Source organism: Rhododendron vialii, chromosome 12a (assembly GCF_030253575.1).
Source record: "Rhododendron vialii isolate Sample 1 chromosome 12a, ASM3025357v1".
Taxonomy (NCBI): domain Eukaryota; kingdom Viridiplantae; phylum Streptophyta; class Magnoliopsida; order Ericales; family Ericaceae; genus Rhododendron; species Rhododendron vialii.
The window spans coordinates 15,970,029-15,982,219 of NC_080568.1; the positions used below are offsets into that span (position 1 = coordinate 15,970,029).

Below are 12,191 nucleotides of genomic sequence, written 5' to 3' on the forward strand. Positions count from 1 at the left end.
TTAGCTTTATCGTAATTTTTGGGATTAATTGTTCGTCTTGACGATATGAATCAAAAAAGTATAAAAAAAAAAGGACTAATGTTGAAAAAAATTCAAATAAGACAACATTTTAGACAAATAAGATAGTTGTTTGATACTTTTTTCGTTTTTGGTGAACTTTTTTTTTGCTTTCGGTCAAAATTTTGTACTTTCTAAACTCTTCTCGTCGAGTCGAACGATTAATCCGAAAAATTACGACGAAAAGCTAAACAAAAAGTTACAAAAATAAAAAAAATATCACAATAAGTTCCAAATTACTACGTATAAGTTTACAAGAATGCACCCTAAGTCTATTATTTTTAAATTTGAAAATTGCAAATAAGTGTAGTACTTATTTTTTAAGAATTCTTAGCGGAACACAACCTAAAATTAATCTAAGGGTTTTTCAGCTTAATAAGCCAAGTGACTTTTTTTTTTGTCCTTATTCAAATTTGTTTAGCATTTGTTAGTTTTTTGTCAATTTTTTTTGTGGATTATTGCTTCGTCATAACAAGATGAATCTAAAAAATAAAAAATTACGATCGAAACCAAATTTTTTTGAATAAATAAGTCAAATTTTTTATTTTTTAGATTACTCTTGTTATGATGAAGCAATAATCCACAAAAAAATTGACAAAAAACTAACAAATGCGAAACAAATTTGAATAAAGAAAAAAAAAAGCCACTTGGCTTATTAAGCCGAACAACCCATAGATTGAGTTATTACCAAATTGGTTTTTAAGTCATAAGCCTACCTGTAAGTTCTACTTCACAATTGCTATTACTGGCATAAAACCAAACTATCACTATGCAACTTTGCCGAAAAACCTGGAAAAGCAATCTTCTCAATGTGTTTATAACACAACAAAAATTTCCTAGCTTCTGCAAACTCGCCACACTTTCATGCAATTATGGCTTCTGCATCTCCATGTTACTACTACTCTCTCATTATCATCTCCCAGCTCCTTGTCATTTGTGTTGCCCAAGAGAAGATATGTCCCTTTGAATATGTATACCAATTGGGAGATTCGATCTCAGACACCGACAACCTCATCCGCATAGGCCCCGTTGGTGCATTTGCTGCTGCCTGCCTCCCATTTGGTGAAAACTTTCTTCCATAGGCCTACCGGTCGCTGGTCTAATGGACTTCTAATCATAGATTTCTTTGGTAGGTTGGATCAAACACCCATATTAGACTCAGCCTGTTAATGAATGTTATGCTTATTTCGATTATGGGATATTGCTTACAAATGGAAACAGAGAAGTGCTATAAGTTATGCATGCCATGAAATAGTCATAATTAGAAAAAGGGAATGATTCAATTTGGGACATAATTTTTGAAAAAGAGATGCACAAAATATGGGTAGGAAAATTAGTATCGTTCAGATTCATTCATATATGGTCTAACTACAATTTTAAATGTGTTTCACGCACTGATTTCTATGCGTTCTTTACTGTACACTTGTATTTTTGTGTGAATTATATTTCGCTATGTCACAGCTGTGGCTCTCCAACTACCACTACTCAATCCATACTTGGATAGGAATGCTTCATTTGATCATGGTGCCAACTTTGCGGTTGCTGGAAGCACTGCACTAGACACTTCTTTCTTAGCTGCGAGGGGCATTCAACCTCTTGTTATTGATATTTCTCCAAGCACTCAGCTAAAGTGGTTTAAAACCCTCCTCACCTCCACTTGCCCCTTACTAGCAGGTTTGACCCCCAATAACTGATTGATCTTAAAATCAATACCCCTACTAACGAGTTACAAAACAAACTAATGCATTCTATGTACTTGACTTCCATTAATTGTCAACTAGAATGAGGATTAAAGCTCAGGAGGGCTCTCATTTTCATGAGTGAGATTGGTGGAGATGACTTCAATTACGCTTTTAGTCAAGGCAAATCCATTCAGGAGCTCCAGGATCTTGTGCCAGATGTTGTTGGGGCCATTATAAATGCAGTTAGAGTAAGCTCTTTGCCCATACATATATTGCAGCTAGAGCCTCTGTGCGCTATATGGTTGCTTCTACTTGTAATAACTATGACTTCCATCCTTCATCTTAAGGCACTACCTATACAACCGTTGGATCCAATTATCTCAGTCATTCCTTAAAAAAATTTATTTATGGGTTCCACACAACTGTAATTAGTACTAACATATAGTAAGTAGTTAAATGCTATATTTCTTTTCCTTGTGTAGTAAGTGATACGGCTGCGTGCTATACGAATTGTAGTTCCTGGAAACTTTCCAGTAGGATGCTTTCCATTTGCCCTTAGGGCTCGTTTGGATGAGGTATTAGATTTGGAGGTATTATGTAAAAAGGGGGGATTGGATAGTAGGAGGTATTAGTTAATAAGGGATGACTCACATTGATGTGATGTTTATGAAGGGGGATTAAATAGTGATTGGTTTGGATGAGGTATTAAAAAGGGGGGATAAAATAGTGCGTAGTTTGGATGGAGGATAAATAGGGGGTATTAGGGAGGGTGGATAACGTAAAAAGCTGTCAAATGACTATTTTACCCTTGTGCAGACCCAAACTTAAATATGTATTACTTTATATGTATAATTACAAATATAATTAATCTTTCAAACTTAGCCGTAATATTTATTTTTATTAACAAATGTACTAATTTAATAATATTACAAAATGAAAAAGTCAGTTTTACTTTGGGAAAATTGGTGTTTTTTATAATAAAAAATCTGATTATTTTTATTTTGTTGGAAAAATACATTGTTTGGTAGTTAAAAATGTGTCCAACAATTTTGTTAGTTGAATTCACATGTGCCGAACATATTTATTTGGTGAAAATGTGCCTAACTAATATAATAATTATATAAAATAAATAAAATAATGTCATATCGTATTCAGTAATGTTTAATAAAAATACTTAATAATGGCTAACGTAGGAAATGTTATCATTTTTTGAAAATGATTAATAAAACCGAATTTTTTAGAATTTTTTAAAAAACCAAAATTTATAAAATGAATGGGGAGTAGATGGTGGTTGGAAACATGTGGGTGTTAGTTGAATTCATGTGAGGAGTAGGTTCAACAAATTATTGCCTCCAAATTTTCTATAAATAGCACTTATATTTTTCATATCTCATCCCACATCTCATCTTCATTTCCTAAATTCGTAATTTTGTTTTTTTCATCATTTCAATGGCGCGTCGGGCTTGGAGCGAGGAGGAGGAGGATACATTGTTAACAAACCTTACGAGCCTTGTCGATCAGGGGGTTTGGCGAACCGACAACGGAGGGTTCAAACCTTCCTACTTGGGAGTTCTTACAAATGATATGCGAGTTTCTTTCCCTCAAGCAGGTATAAACGAAATTCATATTGAAGCAAAGATCAAGAAATGGAAGAGTGATTATCGCATACTGGACGCTATGCTTAGGCGTCCTAGGTTCGGGTGGAATCCAAATGAAAACAAACTAATGGTGGGAAATGAAATTTGGAATGAATTTGTCCAAGTAAGTACTCTTAAATTTATTTTCAATTTTGTAAGAAGTATTGGTTTGTAAATTTTGATAATGGTTTCCTACCATTTATATGTAGGATCACCGACATCAGAGACATTTCCGGGACAAGCAATTTCCCCATTTTAATCGATGGGCCTATTGCTTTGTTTCTGATGAGAACTAGAAGTTCGAAGTTTAAGGCGGGCATTGGAAGAATAAATTGAAAGTTGTGATAATAAATGGATTGACAAATAAATTTGCAGCCTTCCTAATGTATCTGAAGTATTTAATTTTACGTATGTGTTGTGAAATGAATGGATTTTCCTTTTCGTGGGTTCCTAATTTGTTTTATGTATGTGTGTGAGCCTGCATTTCTGTTGGTCCTTGTATTGTAGCATTGTTTTCAAGTGAATATGCGAACCACAGATACATGACTAGTCTTCCATACATTAATTATGAATTGAATATCCAAACCAATATTTAATGAAGTGATTTATGAAATAAAAAACGTACAAGTAACGGAATTCTTACATTTGATAAAGTCTTCCCAACCTAATTCGTCCAAATTCTTAAAATAGAATACTTACAACTTCATTTCAAATAATGTGCTAATAAAATACAACATACGAAGCCTAAAAAAAAAGTTACAACAAAGTATGTTGTTAGATTAGTTTGCTGTGCCACTTCCAAATCACTTGTGGATGTGGAAGCACCGTCACTTGATTGATGTTTGGTTTGAGCGAACTGCATGTCTTGCATGAGCCGGTATCTTTCCTCATGAAATGCTAACAGTGCTTCTTTTGCTTCATCTAATGTGTTGTACTTTTTCTTCAAGTTCCATGCGTATCCATTAACTTGAAGTTCTGCGACCGCCCAACTTGTATATATTCCCGGTTTACGGCCAACAAAAACCACCCAATACTTATCTTTATCTTCACTTGCCATGGAAAATCTATTCGGATACAACAATTACTATATTTCAATGTCAAACAATAGTAAGAGTATGGTTACAAATAAATATAGCTCAGATATATTTGACCGGCACATAGTGCACTACTTGGCTACAAGATATGTTACCGAACGATTATTGAACCGTTGGCCCTCATAAGTTGTCCCGCCAAGGTAATGACTCGCCTTAAATTGTCTCGTTTTATATCATCATGGCCTACATATAACCAACAATTGGACAACGAAACAACCTGAAAACAGCAGCAGCAGTTCAAAAATCGTCAAAACTGTCCACAAACTGCAGTTTTTTATCACTGTCCCAAAACTGCACTGTCTATAAACTGCAGTTTTGACAAACCAACCTGGACACACAGCAGCACATCACCACAGAAAACCAACTTGGACACAGTACAACTGCCCAACACACAAATTGGAACATAGGCAGGAACAACAGCAGTTTGGACACAGCGATAACCCAAAAAAACTGCAGTTTGGACACAGCTCGTTTGTGATATCCCCCCTTCTAATCCGTGCGCCCGGCTGTATGGCATCGTTTGGCAAGTCAATAACAGGTGGCTCAGAAATTTTTTTTCATAGCCATGCCAAAACATACTTGGACACACACACAGCAAATAGACTCAACCTCATACACACACACACACACAACTGAACCTGCTGCACAAACTGAACCTCACACACACACACACACAAAAACTGCACCTCACACACACACTAACCAAACCAAATACTGAACCTGCTACACATTGATCCTCACACACAGACACACCAAAACACTGCAGTTTGGACACACCATTGGACACAGCTGAAAACTGGAGAGATAGGGCTCAGATCATGTATTTTAATTCACAAGGGTACGCATGGCTGCAACCAAAAGTTGCCCCACCAAGGCACTACCATGATTTACTTTGTCATTTTTTCATCATTGCCCTATTAAGAACCACTTAGAATAGAACAACAAACTTGAAGACAACACAGATACAGCTTGCTTAAAACTGGACAGAGCAGAAAACTGGACACACACACACACTCTCTCTGCACCTGCTACACACACACACACAACACCCCTTCCCAAACTGCAGAACCAGAACATAAGAAACAGCTGCACCAGAACAGAACAAAACTGCAGTAACAGAAAACTACAAAACAGCATGTCATTCTGATGAACAGGTGACGCAGCGGAATTAACAAAGAGATTAGTTGCGTACTAATCAAACGAATGATAGGTACTCGTAGCCACGAGCAGTTCTTGAATCTTCAAGAGAAAAAGACAAAGTCTGAATATTATTGATAATAATCTGCATAAACTCTAGGTTACAAACCCTTAAATAGGCTGAAACCCTAGAAACCCTAAAAATAAACTTGGAAAATAAAAAGTCCCAGAATTTGGGGCTTTTCCTAAAATTGAAAACGGGAAAGAAAAACAAGACTTTCCCAAAAAGAATCAACTTAAAAGGAATTACGGTCTAAGAGTTATTAACGAAACAAATCTTTCCTAAAACAGCAAAATAACGCAATTGAATGCCTAAACGAAGGAATTAGGCCGAAAAGCACCATCGATCATCAACTTAGGGTTCATGAGTATTAACCGGAGCGCGAAAATAAGTCAGCCCACCAAGTTTGGGCCTATTCCGAGCTCGTCCGAATTTAACCAATTTGGGTAATCTGAAATTAAACACCGTTTGGACTTTCGGGGCTTGGCTCGGTCCAGCTGATCATGGAATTGGGCCTCCACGTGTTCTACATCAACAGGAAAGAGCAGTACTAATGTCCAGCCTTCAAAACTGCAAAAATAAGCTATAACAATCCATATACAGCAAGCACAAACCCAGAAACTGCAGAACATGGTTTCTGCAGAACATCAAACTGCTGTAAACAGAAAACAGCCCAGATTCAATTGTGATATCCCCCTTCTAGTCCGTGGGCCTGGCTATATGGCGTCGTTTGGGAAGTCAGTAACAGGTGGCTCAGCAAAATTTCGTCATAGCCATTTACTTAGCAGGATTGATTCAGAGGCACATAGAAGTATCATCATAGCCCAAATTACCTAGTTCTATGCCATTACAAACACCATTGCAGAAACCAAAAGAAACTGAACATAACATAGACAGCAAACACGTATTGGACATGCCCAAATACGTATTCGACACGCTACGTGGCGTGTCCAATCATAATAATTATTTTTTTATAGGGGACACTGCAATTTGGACACAGCTGAAAACTAGACTTGTAGGGCTCAGATCATGTATTTTTATTCACAAGGGTATGCATGACTGCAACAAAAAGTTGCCCCGCCAAGGCACTACATTAATTTACATTCTAATTTTGTCATCATTGCCCTATTAGGGGTACCAAAACTGCACAAAATTGCTTCCCACAGTTGAGAACAGAAAGAATATGGCCAAAACTGAACCTGCTACAGAACAGAACCTCCCACACAGACAGAGACCAAACTGAATCATTGTCAATGCCACACACAGAGACCAAAACTTATCCTCACACACACACACACAAAACTGCACCTGACACACACACACACACACACACACACATACACACTCATCAACCCAAAAACTGAACCTGGTACAGACCTGATCCTCTCTCACACACACACCAAAACTCCACCTCACACACACACTAACCAAAACTAGAACTGATCCTGCTCCCAAAACTCAACCTGGTCCACAACAAACTGAGCCTGCTCCACAAATTTAAGGATTCTAGAGTCTGTGGCCGATCCTTCCCAACCAGACAATACATAGACAAATTTAAGGTCCCGGGTACAAACACCTAAGACATTTGTAGCAATCTCACCCTTCCTCGACCTATATCGTGGCCTGTCCGCGGCCGGGGGATTTACTGGCACGTACGTCCCATCCAAGACCCCAAGACAATTCTAACAAAAATGGACAAGAGTATTAATGTAAGTGAATATGTGGAACTAAGAGGAAAGCTTGACAATGGATGACATATGAACAATTCAAAAGGACTATACCTGAAACCAATTCCACCTATTGTCTTCGTAGTTAGCAGGTACAGGGTTGGGCGTCTCTAGGAGCATTCGGTGAAGGCGCAAGACAGCTTGGAGTACAGCATTGAAATGCCTACTTATTGTCTCAGTAGACCTATAGAATTCAAATTTTGTACGCCTCTGCTTCGTATGGTGACCGAGGACCCACAAGAATATTGCTACCCTCTCCTCAAGACATACGTTGCGTGAGTCGGTTAACCCAACACCTCGGACTAAACAACACAATCTCATAAAAGTTTGTCTGTTCACCCTCAACTGTTCATGGCAGTCCGCGTCACTACCCCTTACAAGCCTATTGATGTTGTTTACGTGCGTCTGGTAAAAGTCTGGATTCAGAGACAACTCCGGACGACGAGGGCGAAACGTGGATGTGATGAACAAGTACAAACGAAAAACACCAATGACAGCGTTCATAAAGGCCTGTAATGCCATCAATCCCTCTTGCTCTTCTCTTTTCCTTTTCTGTTTCCTATTTAATCTTGCCATCCTACAAAAACCTTATAAGATTTAGGATTTTTTTATGAAAACCTAATCTTTAAATCTTAACTAACAATGATGAACCCTAACTATTCATAAAAAATCAAAGCCATATCAGTAGGGTTTGGGTTTTTAGGTAGGGTTTCATATTATTCACCAATAATGAACACAATTCAATGGATATATACACATATACAAATTCCAAACTCATACTCATCTACTTACTTGGTTTTAATTTAAACTTCATACTCATCATATGTTTTATCGTACCTATTTACCATTATCCTACACCAGACCTCTTTTGCCATATTTTAGATGATATAAAAATCATCAAACTGTGTTCTCCAACCCAACTTTATGGGTTACGACATATTATTCACCAAGAAAACAATCCACAATAACAAATCCATGGATTTTCGTCCATAGAACCCACAAAACCAAAATGAACACTTAATCAATTAAGAGATTGGTGGGTATTTATAATATTAATGTAGTGTTGTGCAATTCATTCCATATAAGAAAAATATACAACAATATTTTTTATATATCCTTGTGGTGGGAGAACATGCATCGAAGGAGCTACACACCAATATCATAATTTATTATTTTCCTTTCTTGCCTTTGTCTAGAAGAAGGAATCAATGTAATGTGAAGCCACGACTTTGAAATACCCAAATTGGCCATCTTCTTTTTTTCAGTCATATTTAAGAATAGTCAGAAAGCGCTGGTGGATTTACTAATTTCTCTTTCATAATATGAATTGTAATTCCATAAAATCAGTCGGACACATATATAAATGTTCATATACAATCCAGAGCCATTTGACTTGTGCGAGTCCAACGTAAATCGTTTAAGATACATACATAAATCGAATACTTCAATCTGGGCATATTTATAGCCGTATATATCATTTTTAACTTTTCAATACTTTTTAACATGTCTATAAACAAGCGAATGTAAAAAAAAATTTATGAACACACAATATCACGCCGTAGCTTCGGACCATCCTACATCGGACAGCTTCGAACAGTTCAAACCCACATAACCCACAAACCAAATCGAACAAAAACTCTGCTGGAATAAAAAATGGCCACAAAATCGAACCTAAAAAACAACGGAACCAGTTCAAAAAAGAAGACTCCTGTTCATACCTAAGTGAATCCAACTGAAATCGACCAAAGCACCAAATCGCCACAAAACTCTTCCAGCCTTTCTTCTCGTTCCAACAACCACAGACCAAGAAGAGTAGAGATACAGAAATTGTACCTGGAGTCCACACCCACAAAACCCACAAACCAAATTGAACAAATACACTGCGGGAATGATAAATCAACACAAAATCGAACACAGAAATGCACAAAAACAATAACAAATCAAAGAATGTTGTTCATACCTGGAGTGAATCGAACTCCAAATCGACCAAAAGCACCAAATCGCCAGAAACCTCTTCGAGCCCTTTTCTCTTTTCGAACAAGAAGAGACCGAGAAGAGTGCGACAGAAATGATGCGTGGGGGTGGGTAAAGGGGATTACAAGGGGTAAGATGGTCCGAATGATGGGGGGATTAGGGCGGATTCGAGATAGCTTGCTCAAACCCTAGCCATCTCTAAGCCCCCCTCAGGCTGTATTGGGAGGGATTACCGAAGGACTGTGTAAAGATATCCACCCTGGTATTCAACTTCCCAAACCACGCCATATACATGGCCCCACGTATTAGGAGGGTGGATATCATAATCCCCCTTCACAATGTTGCTTCCAAACAAGGTCTTACTGCGTTGCCAAGTGCTGATCTTGGAGCCTATGATGATCTTGGTTGTTTGTGCAATTTAATTAACTTTGCAATGTTTCAGAACAACTATCTTCAAGGTGCTTTGGCCTCGCTTAGGCAAGAATTTCCACAGGCTGTCATACTTTACGCTGACTACTATTCATCCTTCGAATCAGTTCTTCGTCCCGCACCTAATATTGGTTAGTTTTTCTACTACGTCTTACAATACAAAATGTATTACAGATATCGCCGGAAGGAAAGAAAAATAAGTACAGTTTTTTAGTTCTACATTTCTCGAGTACTTGCACATAGTAGTCCTTAGCACTTAGTGTGTGTGTGTGTGTGTGTATACTAAGTTATAAATATACTTCAATTTGTATTAATTTTAATTACAATTTTTAAATTATCAAATTAAGTAATTTGAATATAAATTTCATAATTAATTCAATTTTATATTAGTCAACATTAATTTCAAACTATTAATTCTAATATCATAATTATTACAAGATATCCAAAGTAGAAACAACTATGTAAGTCTTCATGATGATAAGTTGTTTTTACAGGATTTGACGAACAAACACTCTTGAAATCATGCTACGGAATAGGAGGGTCATACAACTTTGATATCAATCGGCTGTGTGGATCACAGGGCGTGCCTCTTTGCCATAACCCAAATCGATACATATTCTGGGACGGTTTACATTTGACACATGAGGCTTACCATCGTATATCCAAGATTCTCACTACTGATATTTTGTCTAAAATCCAATGCGTCTGGTAGAATCTGTGTATGCAGACCTTGTTCTACATCGCGATGACACTTTTTACATGGCGTAAGTTAAATCCATGATTAGATGTGTTGCAGATGAGCGATGTTTCATATGAGCTTTTGCTTACGGAGTTTTTAAACTCTTACTTTTCAGGTCAATAACAGTAGATGGACTTGGCTTTCTCCCAAGCCGAAGTCTTTTTGTTTATCAGTTCGTGTGTGTTTTAAGTACCACGGAACTAGTAGTATTTTATTTGAATTGGGGGATAGTGCTATGCAGTGATATGCACAGCATCATGCTGCGCACCCTCGAGCCGTCAGATCGTGCATCCGATGGCTCGGATCTCATTTCAAATATGAACGGTTCTCAATCGTTGATTGCCGAGATGAGATCCTAGCAGTTGGATGCATGATTCGATGGCTTGGAGGTGAGCAGCACGGTGCTGTGCACCGCACCAAACCCGAAGTCCATTGTATTTGGGTAGCCGGTTTGTTCCGGTCATGTTATACCTTGGGGCCTGTTTGGATGGGGTATTGTGAAGAGGGATTGTGATATCCCCTTTTAGTCCGTGGGCCCAGCTTTAAGACCTCGTTTGGGAAGTAAAATGGAGGGGGTATTAGCTAAGCCCTGGATTATATTGTACCCTCTAATACCCTCGGAGGGGGGATTATTTATTGCAAGGTTTTGAGGTGTTATTACATAATATCCCCGGATAATACTCCCCCTTTCTTCCATTTCAACTACAAAACAACCTTATCCCCATTTTATCCCTCATTCAAACCAAGTACTATTCAATCCCTCCGTCACATCAATGTGGGCCCGCCCTTCTTACATAATACCCCTACTATCTTATCCCCTCTTCATAACTAATATCCAAAATCCTTATCCCGCGTCCAAACGGGTTATTTTGTATATTGGTGTTGTTGAGCCCTTTCTTGTTCTTTGTGCACATAGAACTCTAGTTATTTTGTGCAATAAAAGAAAAGCAAACAAATAGCTTTATTTGTCTTTGGTAGTCACAGAGTATAATAGTCCAATAGTACTGTAATAGAGCTAATCCAAAGTCAACATCCTCGTAGCAGAGAGTGGTTTCAACTTGCCGCTACCTCCAAACCCCATGAGAGAGAGAGAGAGAGAGAGAGAGAGAGAGAGAGAGAGAGAGAGAGAGAGAGAGAGACCTGAATTGACCGATGGAAAGGAGAGATTGAATTAAAGTTTCTTGGGGCGGGGGGTTTCACGTTTCTGAGCTCTCCCAACTCTCTCTCTCTCTCACTCTCTCTCACACACAAAACCTGATCCCAACAAAGGCACTGGCATTTATATCTCCACAATCTCCACAATCTCCATACTCTTCCTCTTCTGCTCTTCCCATCCCACAGGGAAAGCAGAGATTACGTTAATCTCTGAATTGGCACCAAATTCAGACCTTGGGTTCACGATTCTTTGGCCCGAGGCCAGGTAACCCCTAAGAATCAAGTCAAACGGTAATGAGCACAAGTGTGGTTCCCTTCAGAATGATTCACACCACATTTTTTCAAAACTAGATCGAACTAACGCACACACACCAACTTGTTGTCTCCAAAACATTTATCCGAATCTCTGCCCATTGCCGAGCGTTACCCAACACACAATGCTACTCACTCCACGCTTACTTTTATTCCTACAACCAAACAAAAACCAATATATCCCCAT

General features: G+C 38.1%; 1 protein-coding gene and 1 pseudogene across 1 annotated transcript; both read left to right on the forward strand.

Moving 5' to 3' along the window:
- The first annotated feature begins 857 nt into the window (after positions 1-857).
- Positions 858-10,557, forward strand: LOC131309497 (acetylajmalan esterase-like; annotated as a pseudogene).
- On the forward strand, positions 3,037-3,803 carry LOC131310182 (uncharacterized). Its single transcript, XM_058337067.1, has 2 exons — positions 3,037-3,500; positions 3,586-3,803. Exons 1-2 carry the CDS (start codon positions 3,189-3,191, stop codon positions 3,670-3,672), a joined length of 399 nt encoding a protein of 132 aa, XP_058193050.1. The 5' UTR covers positions 3,037-3,188; the 3' UTR covers positions 3,673-3,803.
- Positions 10,558-12,191: the final 1,634 nt, after the last annotated feature.

What these genes read in the sequence shown, in the direction of transcription:
- LOC131310182 (XM_058337067.1), top strand. Translation starts at nt 3,189, where the DNA reads ATGGCGCGTCGGGCTTGGAGCGAGGAGGAGGAGGATACATTGTTAACA. An exon ending in TTTGGAATGAATTTGTCCAA is followed by an intron (nt 3,501 to 3,585) that starts GTAAGTACTCTT and finishes ATTTATATGTAG; the next exon opens with GATCACCGACATCAGAGACA.